Raw genomic sequence first — 18,769 nt, 5'->3', positions numbered from 1 at the left:
ACACACACCACACAATGGAATATTATTAGCCTTGAAAAGGAAGAAAATACTGATATGTGATACAATTTGGTCGAACCTTAAAGACATTATGCTAAGAGAAATAAGACACAAAAGGACAAATATTGTATGATTCCATTTATACAAGGTACCTAGAATAGGCAAATTCATAGCAACAGAAATTAAGATAGAGGTTACCAAGAGCTGGGGAAGAGGGTAACAGGAAATTATTGCTTAATGGATAGAGTTTCCATTTGGGATGATGAACAAGTTCTGAAAACAGACAGTGGTGATGGCTTCACAATATTGTGAACGTACTTAACACCAGTGAATTGTAAATCTAAACTTGGCTAAAATGCTAAATCTTACACGTATTTTACAATTTTTAAAAGGGGAACATTTTTTTTATTTTAAAAAAATTTAAGAAAGCTAATTTAATCATTACACCCATAGAAATTGAACTAAACTAGCAGCTGCTTTGGAATTTGTATGGTCAGTCCTAGGAGATTAATAAGATGTGTAGTAAAGCAATCTTTGCCCCCAAAGATCTCCTGATTTAGCTCAATGGCAGATAAAACACACAGGTTATCTCATAATGGTCTGTGTGATCTTTACAGAGATTTCACAAGGCCAAAACTATTTTCATAATAATTCTAAGAGTTTATTTGTCATTTTCACCATGTTGACAGTTGCAATGATGGTTCAAAGGAATGGTTAGTAAAACTGCTGGTGCCATAGCAGGAGTAAAGGCACTGGCACCAAACGGAACTAGTAGTAACGGTCATTGTATTCGCCATAGCCACCCATATATATAAATATATATATATATATGTTTATATATATATATTTTAAAGCATGTTAGTTTCACTTAAGAATGTCCTTGATGATGCAATAAAAATTAATTTTATTAAACCTCCACCCATGAATACACTTTTTAATATTCTGTATGACAAAATGGGAAGTATGCACAACAGGCTTCTGTTGCATATGATGGCTGCCTAAAGTACTTATGATTGTGTAAGATATGAAATGAACTAGCCACATTTTTCACACACCATCATTTTTACCTGAAAGATTAATAAGCTGTGTTAATAAGACTTGGGCATTTGGCATTCATTTTCTTCAAACTCAACAAAGTGAGTTTTTCACTTCAAGAAAAATATCTGGCAGTATCTGTTGCCAGTGATAAATTTCTAATTGCTGCTTAAAAACTTACATTTTGGAAAATGCCATTGTTTCCCCGAAAATAAGACCTAGCCGGACAATCAGCTCTAATGCGTCTTTTGGAGCAAAAATTAATGCAGTAAAATAAGTTCAGGTCTTATATTAATTTTTACTCCAAAAGACGCATTAGAGCTGATTGTCCGGCTAGGTCTTATTTTCGGGGAAACACGGTGTTTATCCACTACAGTGAACTTGACAGCTTAATTTTAAGACTTTCCTGATGAGATCAGTGATATTACCGAATGTGTCATTTTGCTATTGTATAATTATAAGATCTGCATAATTCAGTGAACCATTATTTTCCAAATGACTAATGCATCATGTCACAAAATCACAGGAGTAAAAGATTCATTCAAAGTGCAAGAGAGATCAATGGATTTCAGTGTAAAATGACAAAAAGTTCATTCATAAGGTTTCAGATTCCATTTTGACTAACCTTAAGAAACTATCACTTTGGTATAGAATATTCACAATTATCTGAAAAGACAAACTATTCCTCCTTTTCCGATTACATACGTGTGTGAGGCCTCCTTTGCTTCATATACTTCAAGACAAGACAGCTCAACAGACTCAATGCAGAAGCAGATATAAGAATACTTATTTCAATATTTATTTTGGGAAAAAAGTGGTTTTTCATTTAAAAATATGTTAACATGTTTATTTTTGATAGATTAATAAATATTTTTTGTTTTAATTTCTCATATATTAGTAGTAAATACGATAGATGTGGCCCACATAAAAGTTCTTTGGAGTCCTCAATCATTTAAGAGTACAAAGGGTTCAGTGAACAAAAAGTTTGAGAACTACTGCTATAACCCAATAAGTACTTCAAAAGTAGAAACAAAGGATGTTTAATTCCAAAAGAAAGAACTCTTCACAGAAGAAAACATAGACTTAGAGACTGAGGAGTATATTTTTCAGTTTTGTTTTGTGTGTGTGTGTGGGGGGGGTATTTAAGAATATGGGCTATTTCAATGTGACCTAGGAAAAAGATGAGTAAATTAATGTGATAGAAAGGTGGGTAACAAAATTGAACAGGGAGTCGGAAGGTGGACTGGGAAGGGACTGGCCTTTAGATTATAAACTATAGTTTATTCTACAGAAAATGAGGAACCATCCATAAATTTGGAACTGAAGTACAATTTTTTTAAAAACCTACATCTCCGGTGTCCAGACTTCCATACACTCAGCATACTCTTTTTTAATTCAAGTTTTGAGGATGGGATAAAAGGCTTAGCTGCAGAACACAGCAAACTTTAACACTTGTCTGGTATATAAGGCTCTAAACCATGCCTCACAGGAGTGAAAGCTTGATTGAAAAAGTACGTGTACATCAAAAAATATACACATTCACATTAAACAGTATGGTCCCTGCTTTATAAAAAAATGCTCAAGAAACAGGGCTCAGACTTTGTCCTTTTTCAAACATATGGCAAAGCCATGTTGCTCCCAAGTGCACTGCAAAATAAATAGGACTAAAGAGTTCTTTGTGTCTAATCTTCCTCTATCTTGTCTTGCTGTCCATTCCTAGTTGCACTGCAGGCAATGAAATGACATATTTCTGGAATATACTGCAGTGCTTTCAGCTCTGCTCTGCTCTGCCTACACAAAAACAAAACAAATCCATAATAGGGGCCTCTGGGATTGGATGGAATACGCCTCCAAAAGGCGTACTGGTTATTCTATGAGTCAATCAAGTAATTCTTGGCAGAAAGCCAGGCAAATAGAAAACAGACTTTGAAACAAGCTAGTCTACAATTCTATGACAATACCTTTTAAAAAATGTTCTGTATTTGACCAATGTTTACACTGTTCTCTATGTCTCTGTCCTTCTGCTGAAAATAAAGCAACATTATGCTACCATAAACAAGATTTTTTAATGACAGAATTTAATCTTTTCTCTAAAAAAGATTTATGCCATTCATTCACAGCAATGGATAAGCAACTATAACTCTGTATGGTAACATGTGTTGGGTACAGAAACATTGCTTTAGAAAACATTTAAAGTTTAGGTGAAACTACAACTACACCAAATTTTTAGACATTAAGGTCTCTATTTCCTTTTAGCGTATCAGTAAATCCCCCTTACCTCTGGCTACTTTGACAGGGAGTTACAACTTACAGGTACTTTTAACTAGGAACTGTTGAGAACTATCTGACAGCAAATAGCTAAAGCCAACTACCCCCAAAAACGGGTACTGTAGAATTTAACACACAGCCCTGGCAGAATTTAACACACAGTCCTAACGTGGGGCCAGTTTAAGAAGTAACGCATTCCGCGCTTTTTTTTTCATAATCAGCACAAACATAAAGATCCTAAAAACATTTTATTATCACCACAACCGAATTCCTTCCAAGGCTTTTTAAGTCGCTGATGATTACATTTTAGCATTCCTAAATTAGCCTACAGTTTACTCCAACTACCAGCCATCTGGGATCAATTTGGAGAACTGACACCACTGGTAGGAGGCAACCGACAGGGACAAGTCTTTCAAGAGCTAAATTATGACAGACTCTCAGGGAACACTCTAATATTTGCCATCTTTCACTTCCTTCGCGTGGCCCTGGTAGCAACGTGTTTTCAATTCACCTTTGGCCAAAATCTGGCGCCAGGTTTCAAACAGGTTTCCCCCAACTGCCACCAAACTGAAACAGCGGAGAGGACGACTTCCCATTGATCCTTGAAGGGTGGAAATAAAGCAAGGATGGGTTGTAGAGAGACAGCAATCCTACCTTTCCCAAGGCCACTTTCTTTGCCCGGACCGCCACCCTGGAAAGTGCTATTAGACCGAGAGGAGTCTTCATTTCCATCAACGTACACTTTGATAGAGCTTCTCGGTGCCGCGGCCCACGCGGTGCTGGTACTATAAAAGCCCTCAACTGCCTGAAAAAGAGGCGGGAGCCAACCAAGCCAGGGAACTTACCCAGTTTCTTCCACATGGCGAGATGACAGGCGAGGAAGCCCTTGCGAATGGCAGCGCAAACCTTCGCCGGCTCGGATGAGGTGAATCCCTTTTGCTTCTTGATGAAACCCCATAAATGATCCCGGGCAAACTGTGCCGCCTCCCGCCCGCCGTGCCCATCGCACACGGCGAAAAATGCCACAGAGGAACGGCGGCGGCAGCAGCAGCCGGGAGCCGGCGAGGCCCCGGCGTCCGCGGGAGGGTCGCGAGCTTCTCGGGCTGCCACCGCTGGGCCTTTCCCCGACACTTCGCAAGCAGGAAGAGCCGGCGGTGATCGCTGCACAGGCGACCGCTGAGAGAGAGACCGCCGTGGCGAGGGCTTTTCTTCAGCCGTCGGCTCGGGTTCCACCACGATTTGAGTAACGTCCTCCATGTACTTCCTCCCGCCCTGGTCGGAGAAGACGCTCACTCCCAGCGAGTACAGCCCCGCCATAGCCGGCTGGCCGGGATCCCGCCGGTCCCACGCAGCCCGCCGAATCCAGCGCCGGGAGAGACACCCGACCCTCGCTGGCCAACTATTGTTTATCTTCGACGACGCCGAGAAGGGGGAGGGGGCGGTCCCGGAGGTTGGGGTGCGCGCGTTGTCGAGACTTGTCCGCGAGAGCTGGGCCAGAGCGCTAGGGCAAGAGAAGCCGAGCAGATGCGCCTGCGCAATGCTCTTCCCCCGCCTGCCCGCGCCCATCACACAAATCAGACGTTCTCCCCAGCTGTCGTCACTCTGTTCTCTGGGCCCGACCAATCTGGAGTCGAGTTGGGGAGAACCCGCCCTCCGCCCCCAACCCTCGCTCCTCCCTGCAACTGCCTGTGTTCCCTCCGCCCAGCGCGGGCACCCGGCGCGCGCACTACTCGGGTCGCTGCCCTTTTGCAGTGGGTGTTTCCGCCCTCCGCGTTATCGGCGCATACTGAGCACTTATCGGGCAACTTGGTCTGTCACCTTTTTACTCAGTCCCTAGGACCGTAATGCTGCTTACTGGCCTTGGCGCTGCTGCTCGTCTTTCGGGGAAAGCCGTGTAGGTTCGGGCCTCCACGAATCGAGGGGGAAAGACCTTCCATTCCTTGAAGTGAAATGGCGGGAAACGTTACTTCGGAAGGTTGTTTGTGAACAGGCTGGAAAAAGGGTGGCACTCTAGAACTGGGTTTGGGTTAGATGCATCCGACTGGGAGTTGAGGAGGGAGACAATCCAATTTGTGTGGTTAAGAAAACTTGGGAAATTGTCACCATCAGGTACACAGTTTCGTTTCACATGACTAGGTATGTCGGAGATTTAAAAGGGTTATATTTTAACTGTTAACATACCTTTTCAGCTTTGGTTAAACGTAGTACTTTTTCCAGTGAGCCCTGCGTACAGGACTTTTTTTACACCTTTGGTAGTATCACTTCAAGTTACCACTTGAAAATAACAAAAACTGCCAAGCGCTCCAGTGTTCTAACAGTTTGGTTATAGTCTCCCACTCTGCACCCAGTAGGTTACAATATAAGCGCTAAAAACTATGCACGGATTTCCACGGAATTAAAATGAGCCTCAGAGTGGGCAGGTTAGTATGTTCTCAGCAGCAAACGTTCCTGTAGTTAATCAATCTAAAGTTCACTTTTTCGGATTTTGACCACTTCACCATCAACTCACCTGTGTGCCCTTTAATGCACAGCCTTCGGGATTTTCCAATGGAATGATACTAATACAGAAATGGGAATGGGGAAAATGTTCATACAAACAATTGACATTATACAAACAGAAAAAAATCCTTATACTAATAAAAACATAAATAAGCAAAACCAGCACAAAATGTGGGAAATCTGAATAGATTGATTAAATTAAAAACGTAGTCAAATATATCCCCACTAGACCAGATGGTTCCAGAGTGTAAAAATACTTGGGAAAAAAATCCCAGCTTGTTTTGAAACATGTTCATAACCCTGTTATCAAAACCTAACAATTATAACACTAAAAGGAAATCTATAGATCATGTTTTATAACTATAAATGCAAAAATACTAAATGAAATATTAGCAATTTTAATCCAGTAATCTCCATACCACAAGGCCTGCCAGAAAGAACAGTTTGTGTAGCTCTATATTATTCTTAAACAATTGACCCACCTTACCTCCTCCTCTAGAGGTTGTAATTCCATCATTATAATCCTTAATCACAACCAGTAGCCTCCAGGTCATCTGTCATTACCCTGATTAGCATCTCCATGCCACCCTCAACTTCTATTAATCTGATTCATTATCCCAACCATCCAACCACTGCACTTTAGATTTCAACATCTGTTATCAGCCATTTCCTTTAGTCTTCACCTCTTCAATGTTCCCATCAACTTCCTGTTCCAACTAAAAATTGGCTTATCAACTAGCAAAACTACCTCCCCTGCAACTTTTCAAGTACAGATCATTTTTCCTCTCACAGGTAGTCTTATCCTCCAACCTGCTCCTCATGTTTCCTCCAAATCATTTCTCTTTCTCCTTCAAAAACCCAAGCTCTTTTAAAATTAATGCCAACTGCCACTACACCAAGAGGTTGTCACCTACTGATGATCCCTGGTAACTTAATGCCCCCTTCATTTGTTCATGGCTCACCATCTTCATTTCTTCCACTATTCTTGTCACTTTTCAGCAACTTTTTTTTTAATTGATGTTTATTGGGGTGACAGTTGTTAGTAAAGTTACATAGGTTTCAGGTCAGTTCTGCATTACATCATCTATATATCATATTGTGTGTTCACCATCCAGAGTCAGTTCTCCTTCCATCACCATATATCTACCACTCCCCTGCCCCCCTACCCTCTGGTAACCACTAAACTATTGTCTGTGTCTATGAGTTTTTATTCATTGTTTGTCTTGTTCCTTTGTTGTTTTCAGTTTTATACACCACCTATCAGTGAAATCATATGGTTCTTAGCCACTTTATTTTTTAAAATGTTATCCACATTTTCCAACCAAGACCCTGACTTCTCCGTTTTTCATCCTTTTCTTCATGGTGAAGAGGCCTTGCACTATTCAAGGCACTCCCTCCATTTCTGTTCTAGATCCTTTCTCCTCTCTCCTTCTCAGGATATTTGCTCCACCAATTATCTTTTCTTGTTCCTATCTCATCAATTTCTCCTTTTCTACTGGGTCATTTCCATCTGTGTACGGACATATTGTGGTGTCTATTTTAACAACAACAAAAATCTACCTTAACCCCCCATATACTGCCCTACTTCTCTGCTCTTCCTTCGCAGGAAAAACTTTGGAAAGAGTTGTATCTATCTAGATTCTACTTCCAATTCCTACCTCATAATTTCTCCTTAACTCAACCAATAGAGCAGGGGTGTCCAAACTGCGGCCCACAGGCCAACTGCGGCCCACAATCCATTTTTTATTGGCCCGCAGCAAATTCCAAAAATATATTTAGTTTACTTAAATAAACCAGGTCAGGCAATACGTGCTTCACCTCAAGTGAGTGGCCCGGCTGTTTGTGTATTTTACCACATATTGGGCCCTTGGTAAAAAAACGTTGAAAAAAGTTTGGACACCCCTGCAATAGAGCGACCCTCCCTATCATGCCACTAAAACTGTTTTTATGATACAACCAGACCTCTCTGTTTCCAAAGCGAATGATGACTTCTCTGTTCTTAATAACTTTGGTCCCAACTGAAGCAGAAAGTGGAACCATTGTTTCCCTATTGAAACGCTTCTCTTGGTTTATAAGAGGCCACACTATAATGGTTTTATTCCTACCTCGTTGACTGACCACCTCTTCTCATTTTCCTTTGCTGATTTCTCCCCTGCTGGACTTTAGATTGTTCGGAGTACAGGGCTTTGTTATGGGCTCTTTCCTTTACCTACACACTCTCTCTAGGTAACACCATTCAGGACCACAGCTCTAAAAACTATCTGGGGATGGCTCCCAAATTTATATCTCCAGTCTTAAACTTTACCCTGAATCCCAGACTCTATACGCACTGCACGCTTGACAGTTCCACATAAATGTCTAATGGGCTTTTCATCTTAACATGGCCAAAACAAACTCTAAATTTCTTCTCCATATCTCCTTCTCCCTCAGTCTTACCCGTATAAGTAAGCATCACCATTTTTGTTCAAGCCAAAAAACATAAAAGTTTTTTTATTCCTCTTTCCTCCACTCCTTCCTATTTCCAATCCTTCTGATTCATCAGCAAATCCTTTTAACTAACTCTTCAAAATCAATACTGCACCCACCACTTCTCACTACCTCCACCATTACCATCCCAGTCCAAGCCACTATTACCTCTCACGTGGACCACTACCATAGTCTCATAAATCTTTCTTTCACATTTGACCCTCTGAATCCTTTTCTACTAACTACTATCATGCTCTTTCAAAACGATAAATCAGGGGGCTCGGTAAGAAAGGTGAAAGAATTAAGAAGTACAAATTGGTAGTTACAAAAGCGTCATGGGGATGTACAGTACAGTATGGGAAATATAGTCAATAATATTGTAAAAACTATGTATGTATAGTGTCAGATGGGTATTAGACTTATCGGGGAGATCACTTCATAAATTATATAAATGTCTAACCACTACACTGTACACCTGAAACTAATATAATATTGAATGTCAACTATAATTTTTTTTAAAGTAAGGAATATATAATACAACATAGCGAATATAGTCAATAATATTCTAACTATGTACAGTTTCAGATGGCTAATAGATTTATTGGGGTTATTACTTTGTGAGTTATATAAATGTCTAATGACTACATTGTTTTATACACTTGAAACTAGTTTTAAAAAAAACATAAATCAGATCAAGTCATTCCCCTACTCAATACACTGTATGAGTTCCCATCCCATTTAAAATAGTATGCAAACTCTTTATGAAGCCCTACAAGACCTATCTGGTCCCTAAATGTTTGTCTAACATCATTTCATAACAGTTTCCCCATTCCCCACTCCCTCCAGGCCTACGGGCCTTTCTGTTCCTTGAACAGGCCAAGCTCTTAGAAGGTTTAAGGCTTTTTGCCTTAGCTCTTACCTCTCCTTAGACTGCTCCCCCCCCACCTCCAGCAGCTTTACAAGGGTGGATTCTTCTTGCTATTCAGATCTCAGTTTAAATATTAAGGGATTTACTTCCTAACCATCCAAACCATCCAGACTAAAGTAGCCACCCAATATCTATCACACAACTCTATTTTAATTCTGCAGAGGACTTCTCACTACCTGACCTTTTTATTTGTCTGTTAATTGTCTCTCCCAATTAGAATAAGTTCCATGAGAACAGGAAACTTATCTTATTCATAGCTATATCCCCTAAGCCTAGGACAAAAGTTAAATGAACTGGTTAATGAATAAATTAACTCATTAACAAGAAATGTGTAAAATTGATAATGAAGAAAATTATGAAACTTTACTATAGGAAAAAATAAATTCCTGAATAAGTGCAAAATAATGCCATGTTCCTAGAAACATAATTTGTCTCAAATTAATCTACAAATTTATTATAATTTTAATCAAAATCTCAACTGGATTTTGTTTTATTTGACAAGTTGATTCTAAAATTTATCTGGAAGAGAAAATGGATAAGAATAGCCAAGATGTTACTGAAAAAGAAGAATATTAAGTTGGTTAGTTGTCCCGCAGATATAATATGTTATAAAGTTGGCAGTGGCAGAGAAATGGCCAAATAGATCAATAGAATAGAACAGAGAGGGATCAGTGTATATATGTGAAGAAGTATATGATGGATGTGGCAACTCAAACACTTCAGGAAAGGACTGATTATTCATTAACTTTGTTAGGTCACCTGTCCCACCTTCTGTTGGGACAAGTTGCTCTCCTTGAGGGGGAACAAATATAAAGTCCTTCATTCAGACCAGCTTTAAAATAAAGTGGCAGGTGGATTAAAGACCTAAATTAAGTAAAAATATATAGGTGTAGCCACTGTGGAAAACAGTATGCAGGTTCTTCAAAAAAACAAAAATAGAACTACCTTATGACCCAGCAATTCCACTTCTGGGTTTTTATCCAAAGAAAACAAAAACACTAACTCAAAAAAATATATGCACCACTGTGTTCATTACAGCATTATTTACAATAGCAAAGATATGGTAACAACCTAAGTGTCTATCAATGGATGAATGACTAAAGAAAATGTAATATGCGTGTATATGCACACACAACAGATTATTCAGCCACAAAAAATGAAATCTTGCCATTTGTGACAACATGGATACATTTTAAGAGGATTAGGCTGTGTGAAATAAGTCAGAGAAAGACAAATTCCGAATAATGATCTTACTTGTATGGGGAATCTTAAAAAAAAAAAAAAAAGGAACCAAGTTCATAGATACAAAGAGCAGATTAGATCTGTGGTTGCCAGAGGTGTGGGGGGGGGGGGCGGGGTGTGGACACGTGGGTGAAGGGAGTCAAAAGGTAAAAATTTCCAGTTATAAGTCATAAAATTGTAATATACATCATGGCGACTATAGTTAATAATACTGTATTGCATATTTGAAGGTTGTTAAAAAAGATCTTAAAAGTTTTCATCACAACAAAAAATGTTCTATAACTATGTATGGTGACAGATGTTAACTATTGTGGTAATCATTTTGCAATATATACAAATATTGAATCATTACCCAGTATGCCTGAAACTAATATAATGTTGTATGTCAATTATACCTCAATAAAAAATAATAAATAAATCCAAAAAGGAAAAATGTGAAAAAGTACAAGAAGAAACAATGAGATATTTTTCACCTATTAGATTGGCAAACACCGTTTAAGTTGGATAAAATATAGGGCTTGGAAAGCTGTGGAGACAAGTAGTCTCATTAACTATCAGTGGGAACGTAATTTGATATTTCTATTTCAGTCCATATAAACTGAAATTTAAACTACATATATTCTTTGTCCTAGAAGTTCCACAGCTAGGAATTTATCATATACAAGGTACATATGCAAGGACTTTCGCAGCAGCATTGATTATAATAGTAAATGAATTTTTTTTAAAACTAGAAGAACATATATGACAGAATATGCTAAAAAAAACCTCTTGATTTTTCCTTTCTTATATTTCCAGTGGTTTTATGACTAAAATGTCCTTTTCATTTCTGAGATCAGTTAAATAGGATTAAAATGTCATGTTTTCTGATAGCATTTTTTTTTTTTAAAGATTTTATTGGGGGAAGGGGAACAGGACTTTATTGGGGGACACTGTGTTCTTCCAGGCCTTTTTTTCCAAGTCAAGTTGTTGTCCTTTCAATCTCAGTTGTGGAGGGTGCTGTTCAGCTTCAAGTTGTTGTTCTTTCAGTCTTAGTTGTGGAGGGCACAGCTCAGCTCCAGGTCCAGTTTCTGTTGCTAGTTGCAGGGGCCACAGCCCACCATCCCTTGCGGAGTCGAACCGGCAACCTTGTGGTTGAGAGGATGCGCTCCAACCAACTGAGCCATCCAGGAGGCAGCTCAGCTCAAGGTGCCGTGTTCAACCTTAGTTGCAGGGGGCAGAGCCCACCATCCCTTGCGGGACTTGAGGAGTTGAACTGGCAACCTTGTGGTTGAGAGCCCACTGGCCCATGTGGGAATCGAACCGGCAGCCTTCGGAGTTAGTAGCATGGAGCTCTAACCGCCTGAGCCACCGGGCCGGCCCTTCTGATAGCATTTTTATGATTAAAATGTATTTTGACATTCAAGTTTATCTGGAATTATTTTGGCATGAAGTGAATTTGAACTTCTTTCAAGTAGGTATGTTTCCCAATGTCTTTTGTGAAATGACCCAATTTTTTTTTTTTCTTTCTGGGGAAATTTAATACAATTCAACTAAATTGTTGGTATAGAGATACACCCATTATTAGATAATGTTTTTATGTACTCTTGGATCTATTTCAGGGTTAACTATTCTTATCCACTTATTTGTTGATTTAGGTGTCATATTTTGCTTTTAATTATCACGTTCAAAATCTTCAAATATATAAGAATTAGTTTTAGAAGCAAAATAAGAATCTAATTAATTTGCCATTGTTTCTTCTCATACCTAGAAAATATCAGTAACATCTTAGTAGTAAGTAGTCCATTGTTCATCTATTAGAGCCACCCTGTGTATAGAACTTTGCAATAATGTGTCTCAAGAGGTTCAATTCTGCAGTGCTGCATTTATTTTGATCCTGTTGTTTTTGCAACTCAGTATTTAACAAAATAATCAGTCTAATCCGGCTACCACTGTCACATTCATTGTATGCAAATATAAATTGGTAGGAGACACAAAATTAGAATCACTGCTGACAAAGTCCCAAACGTGTCAAACCTGTGTTCTTAATTAGCCACGGAAATTCAATCTGCCATGTTTTCTGTAGATATCTGGTTTCAGAGTCATTAATGTGGGAAGAATATTTATACCTTTTCTCTTCAGATACTTATACAGCTTAGCCTTTTTTCCTAAAGAGATCTGGCCTACTCTTGAATTTACTACTTTTTCCTAAATGAAAAGTTCTATTTTTCTCATATTTATGAAAAGTTAAACAACACTTATTTAAATAATTGGGGAAAAAAGCATTTTCTTTGCTTGAAGTAATTACTGTGTGCTTTAGTAGTTTTCCTCAGCACTACTGTTTACTATGCTTATGTTGGGGAACGGTTTAAGCCCCAAATAGTGTGCCCTTCAGAATTAGAGACAAAATCAAAGAAGACCATCTTTTAGAAACTAGTAAAATTTAAACATTGTCTTTGTTTTTAGGTGCTAACAAGATAATTTTGGTTTCTCAGCTAATGTAGAAGCAGATTAGTTTAGAACACTCACTTGGCCTCCTCTCTCCTGAGCTATAAGGCATAACTTCTTATTTTCACATTTTCTTCCTCCCTCCAGCCTGTGAACTTAGAAAGGACTTCAAAACCGACTTTTAAAGGTGAATTATTAAAGCACCTATTTAAAGAGGAGAGGTTTGTATTTTTTCTTTTTTTAAGGAGCTTGCAGCTCACAGTGGCCCATGGGGGGGGGGTGGATATCAAACAGGCAACCTGGTGTTATTAGCACCAAGCTCTAACCAACTGAGCTAACCGGCCACCAGAGGCTTGTATTTTTAAATGAATACTGGTCACATAGCAAGAACACAATAACTGTAAGTTTGTTTTTGATTTAATGCTTTTATTTTTTCTTAGGATATTCTCTTCATCAGAAAAATCTGAGTTTTTCCCCCAACATGTGCTTTAACAGAAAAATCTATTTTACTTTCTAGCTGTCTAACTTAGCACAAGGTACTTGGTATCTATTTCCTTAGTTGCTGTAAAAAAACATAGTGCATGGAAAATGTCTAGGGTAGTGTCTGCATCTAATAAGCACTCATAAATGTTAGCTATTATCATTGTTATTGATTTATTTCTATTAAGCTTTTTGATTAAATTTTGTCAGTAGTTTTATTTTTCACCTTACTCTCCTGTAATCTGGACTCCGTCCTCTTAACTTTCCTGAACCTTCTGCTTCTTATCTCCTAATTACCAATTCAACTCTAATTCTCTTCCTCATTGACTTCTCTGCTGAATTTATAGCTTTCACCACACATATACATATGAACCTTAACTGTTTTATTTTAACTTACATGAACATGTATTCATTTACCCACCTGTTGATGCAGAGTCAAGACCTTTGTTTTGAATACGAGTCCACTGTTTGGAGTCCAGCATCCCTCCTTTTTCCATAAACCACATCCACAGTGCATCACCAATGACCTTCAGTTTGACTTCTTGAAAAAAGAACAAGAACTTAAAAACATATGCAAAGTGCTCTGAATACACAGCAGAATTCTTCATTTTAGAATTTACCCAACAAACCATCAATCTTTTACAGTAGTCTCACCCATACCTAATTCACAGTAGGTCTTTCTTTCTTTATCAACTTGCCTTTATTAAATCTTTCTAAAGCATTCAACTTAATTTTCAGACAGAACTTACTTTTCCTCCACTCATATTTTATTATGTTATGCAACATTTAATTAAATATATAATTAAACAAGAACTCGGACGAACAGGTTTGCGAACCAGCATTGACTCAACATGTGAGAGCAGTAGTGTGTGGATATATCAGAGAATTGGAGTCTAGCCCCAAAGGTTCCACATGCATTGGGCATCAGTGTCTTTTTTAGAGGCACTGGAGAACCCTGATTAATCAGGTAAACCATTTAAGTGGTGATAGGTGGAAAGAGCTTCTGTTGTGTAATCATTCTTGGAAGGACTTTAATGAAAAATTAGGTGAAGTCAAAGAACTCAAATAAAATGACTATCTTTGTAATGAGAATAATATAGCTTAATCTGCCTACTCACATACAATAAACTAAAATGAAATAATCTATGTTCTGATACTCTAGTGGACATCTTGTTTTTTCTGGTCCAGCATCCATTCATCCTTCTTTTGGTAAAATTACACAATGATTTTTCTGGGGAATCACTCCCTCCCCCATTCTCAAGCAATGTTGTTGTGTAGCATTGGTCCCAAACCCAGCTCTAGAACAGAGCGCCAACTGGGTTAAGCCAGTGAATATATCCCATCTCTATGGCCTTAGTGCTGGGTTCATTAATGAACTCATAGCCTGATCAAAAGCCAGTGAGATATGAAGAGACATTTGCTGAGGCTTCTGGGAGAGAAAATCTTCTCCCTAATGACAGAGCTACTGGAAGAGACACTCACCTCAGGACTTGGTGTCTACAGATGTGAAGTTGGGCCTGCTGCAGCCACTCTGCTACCAGGAAAGGAACCAGCCTGAAGATGAAGCTAACACTCAGAGGAAGAAGATCTGGGAAATAGGTCCAAGTGACATTGTTTGACCTTTGAATAAAGTCACAACCATCCCTGGAAACTACCAACAGTTTTTTCAGTTTCCATTTCTAATGAAACCAGTTTCCTTGGATTTTTCTTCACTTGCAATGTAAAGAATCTTCATTGACAAAATAGAAATCTCCTGTTTCTCCTCAATAGGGAACTAGAAATAGCCTGTCTTGAAGGTAGTTTTTCTTGGGTGGTCTGTAGTTTACCCAGGTTCCGATGGGGCTTCTAGAGAAAATGTAAGTGATCCTGAGGGTGCAGAGAAGTAGCAGAAGTGAAAACCATAATTACTACAAAACAAGATATTCTGCCAAGAGGAGTACAATAATTTGCTAAACATGAATTCTATAGTGGCAACATAGGTGGATCTGTCCTAATGTCAGCAAGAGGTATAGAAACATGGGCATTCTTTGAATATCCAATTCAAATTATAGATATGGTCATCCATCTCTGTGACTGGTGGGCAGTGAACTTAGAGATTCTTGAAGGATCTCTAAGATTCTGTCAGGCATAGGACTGTGAGAAACATAACTAGGGACACATGATGCAGACATAACACAAAGGCTACTGTGGGGAAAGTCCCCTAAGCTCTCATTATTCCATGGAGTATTCCCAGCTCTCGTTATCCCAAGCAGAGGCAAGCTTGGGTCAGGCACAGCCGGACAGTCTACAAATACTGCTCCAGAAAAACCCCTGCCCCAAGCTGCTCTATGTATTTACGGGGAAATGGGAAGCAGTGAGGAACACTAATCAACCAGAGTTTTTGAGGCCATGAATAAAAGAGGGCTATTCTGTGGGACAGTTGTCTAAAGGAGTTCAAACACCGGTGCTGGTACCTATGTACTAGTAATCTTGTGGCCCTTCCCACTCAGCCAGCTCAGGCCTGCTGACCCAGCTCTCTGCTAAGCTACTCAAGGACAGAGAGAATTGACTTTGCAATCCAGCAGATAAAGGGGTTGTTTCCTCTCACTTCTAAATCTCAGATTTAAAATGAAGGCAACGATTAGAAGGGAAAGAGCCATTCATGGAGGCAGATACCATTGCAAATTGATGGGCATAGTAAGGATTGGGTCAGAAAATAAAATGTGCCACTATGAAGACCATGTCAGATCTATAAAAGGGGTCATCTCTGAGTGAAAATCCCTGGAATTCTAGAAATGTTTGGTTACCAATCTCTGCATTCTTTGGGAACCAGAGCTTCCCAGGTCAGTCCTGGAGCTAGGCACATGCATCTGGTCCAGCATCCATTCATCCTTCTTTTGGTAAAATTACACAATGATTTTTCTGGGGAATCACTCCCTCCCCCATTCTCAAGCAATGTTGTTGTGTAGCATTGGTCCCAAACCCAGCTCTAGAACAGAGCCCCAACTGGATTAAGCCAGTGAATATATCCCATCTCTATGGCCTTGTAATGAGAATAATTACAAGTGTGATCTTAAGTGTGGTCCAAAGCTCGTGTGTCTTATGGAACTGCCCCAGAACAATTCCGCTTCTATTCTATTGGCCAGGTCTTATTCACAAGGCCATACCAAAATTACAGAAGATTGGGAAATGAATACTTTTCTCTGAATGGGCCATATGCCCAGATAAAAATGCTATGGCAACCTCTCATGACCGCGTAAATAAAAACGAATCTGTTATACAAATACTGTACAGGGTTATCTCATGGAACCAGAGGACAGGCCTGTTAGGGACCTTGGATAGGAATTGATCAGGAATCAAGGCAATGGTTCTCTGTCTTTGTAGGAGCATAAAGGTCCTCAATTATATCTTTCTCCACAGACCAGACCTTTGCTTACTCATCAGCACACATTCACTCTGCAAATATTGACTGAGCATTTACCACAGATTAGGGCTGTTCCAGTCACTGGGCTTAGAGAAGGGAATGAAACAAATAAAAACACACATCCCCAACACATTCATCTGAGCCCCTGAAGTCTCTATGTCCTTTAAATTCCAAGGACCCATAATTTTTCAGATTTCCTGTTTCTATTTCTCAATTCCTATTCTTTTCTACAGGATTAAGTGAAGGTCTTAAAAACACTCGGAAGAAAATTGGTTTCAGGCTGGAGCTGTTGAGTCTCCTGAGTTAGCATCAGCAGAGGGCACCATTGAGCCTCAGGCACCGTGAAAGACGGTTTGGGAGCTCAGCCAGACCTCTTCTCTGACATCTGTGATCCGGGTGCCTCTCAGCTGTGCTGACAGAGTTGTTTCAGAGGATTCAAGTTGAGGCCTGGGAGCTGGAAGTCGTCAACAGCTGGCAGTGCTGAGATGGCGAGCCTCCATGCGACACAAGGAGAAAGAGAGTACAAGTTAGTATCCACCGAGAAACAAGTAGAAAACCAAACAGACAGCACACACACACACAAAAAGCCAGTCCGAAGGGAAGAGGCTGAGAGACAAAAAAAACTGGTACAAGGAAATGAGACAGGAGGCAACAAGATGAGCAAGCAACTCTGGACGGTGTATTATCCAAGATTAAATCCAGAGGAAGGACAAGCTCATCGTTAGGACTGGTTCTTCCAGTGATTCAGTGACATCATGAGACCCATCTCTTTCTTCATCCGGAGTTATATAGGTTGGCTGCCTGTAGCAATCAACATTGCATGCTTCCCCCATGTGGTGGGAGAGAAAGAATGGCTTTCCATAGCTCTTCCTCAAATGAAGAACTTTCCTAGAAACCTTCAGCAAACCTCTTTTAGTATTTATTAGAACTAGGTCACATAGGATTACTTTCAGACCAGTGGTTCTCAACCTTAGGTAATTCCCGCTGCCTGCCCCCCCCCCCCCGCCCCCCAGACATTTGGCAATATCTGGAGACATTTTTGGTGGTCACAATGAGGGGAGGGGGGTGCTACTGACATCTAGTGGGTAGAGGTCAGGGACGCTACTAAACGTCCTACAATGCACAGGACAGCTCCCTGCAACGAAGAATTATCCAGCCCAACGTGTCAAGAGTGTGGAGACTGGGAAACTCTGTTTTAGAACAAGAAGCAGGCCTACTTCTCTGCAGCATCCATGCGAGGTGTGGGAGGGATAAATACCAGAGAAAGACTGATAATGAGTGGTCAGAGAGGTAGGGGAAGATGGGAAAAAAAGTCCTGTTCAAAAGCCAAAGGAGAATTTTAAGAAGGCAAAGATGGTCAGTAGTGTCAAACGTTGCCGAGCGGTCAAGTTTACGACTGAAAATCATCCACTGGATTTATTCATAAAGGGGTTACTTGTTACCTAAGCCCAAAAAGTTCCAGTAAGGTGGTAAGGACCAAAGTCAGGCTAATATGGATTGAGGAGTGAGTGAGATGATGACCAAGAGAACCTGATTATAGTACAGGCAAGTCACTCAAGAAGTTTATCTGTGAATGGAAGGAGAGAGAAAGCCGAAGAGTCAAGGGAATAATTTGTTTTTAAATAATGAAGAGACAGGATCATTTTTAAAATGCTGGTAGTAAAGATCAAAAAGAGAGTGAAAGGTGAAAAAGAGAAGGGAAAATGAGGATGGTCCCTGAGAAGAGACTGCTATCTAGAGCAGTGTTTCTCAAACTTCAATATGCAAGTCAATCACCTGGGAGATCTTGGGATCACCTGTGGAATTCTATTAAACACATTCTGACTCAGTAAGTCTGGGATGGAGCCTAAGATTCTACGTTTCTCACAAACAAAACCAGAGTAATCTGGGGAAAGGGAACTCGTGCTCATGGAAACAGTGGCATGGTTTGTGCCAAGTTCTGCAGCAACCTTCCTGCAAACGCCATCGAACACAGAATCCGTGTAATGCTGTACCCCTCAAGGATTTAAACTTACTGAAAAGTAAAT

General features: G+C 39.8%; 1 protein-coding gene across 2 annotated transcripts in view; it reads right to left on the bottom strand.

The window, feature by feature from the left end:
* The window catches only part of PPM1D (protein phosphatase, Mg2+/Mn2+ dependent 1D), a 70,202-nt gene that overhangs the window by 38,072 nt on the left and 13,361 nt on the right, over window positions 1-18,769 (bottom strand). The window contains exons 3-8 of one of the 2 annotated variants that reach the window (XM_074320595.1): window positions 17,114-17,236; window positions 14,822-15,205; window positions 13,761-13,880; window positions 5,810-5,858; window positions 5,156-5,239; window positions 4,146-4,801 (exon numbers count right to left, since the gene is read on the bottom strand). In XM_074320595.1, coding sequence (XP_074176696.1) covers window positions 4,146-4,617 — 472 coding nt within the window. In that variant the 5' untranslated portion in view covers window positions 4,618-4,801; window positions 5,156-5,239; window positions 5,810-5,858; ... (1 more) ...; window positions 14,822-15,205; window positions 17,114-17,236. Of the gene's footprint in view, window positions 1-4,145; window positions 4,845-5,155; window positions 5,240-5,809; window positions 5,859-13,760; window positions 13,881-14,821; window positions 15,206-17,113; window positions 17,237-18,769 lie in introns of those variants that run through there. The other variant, XM_019732496.2, reaches the window with a different exon arrangement.

The sequence above is a fragment of the Rhinolophus sinicus genome, linkage group LG15 (genome assembly GCF_036562045.2).
Source record: "Rhinolophus sinicus isolate RSC01 linkage group LG15, ASM3656204v1, whole genome shotgun sequence".
Taxonomy (NCBI): Eukaryota; Metazoa; Chordata; class Mammalia; order Chiroptera; family Rhinolophidae; genus Rhinolophus; species Rhinolophus sinicus.
The sequence above is the reverse complement of the archived record's forward strand: the minus strand, read 5'-3'. Positions and strand labels throughout refer to the sequence as shown.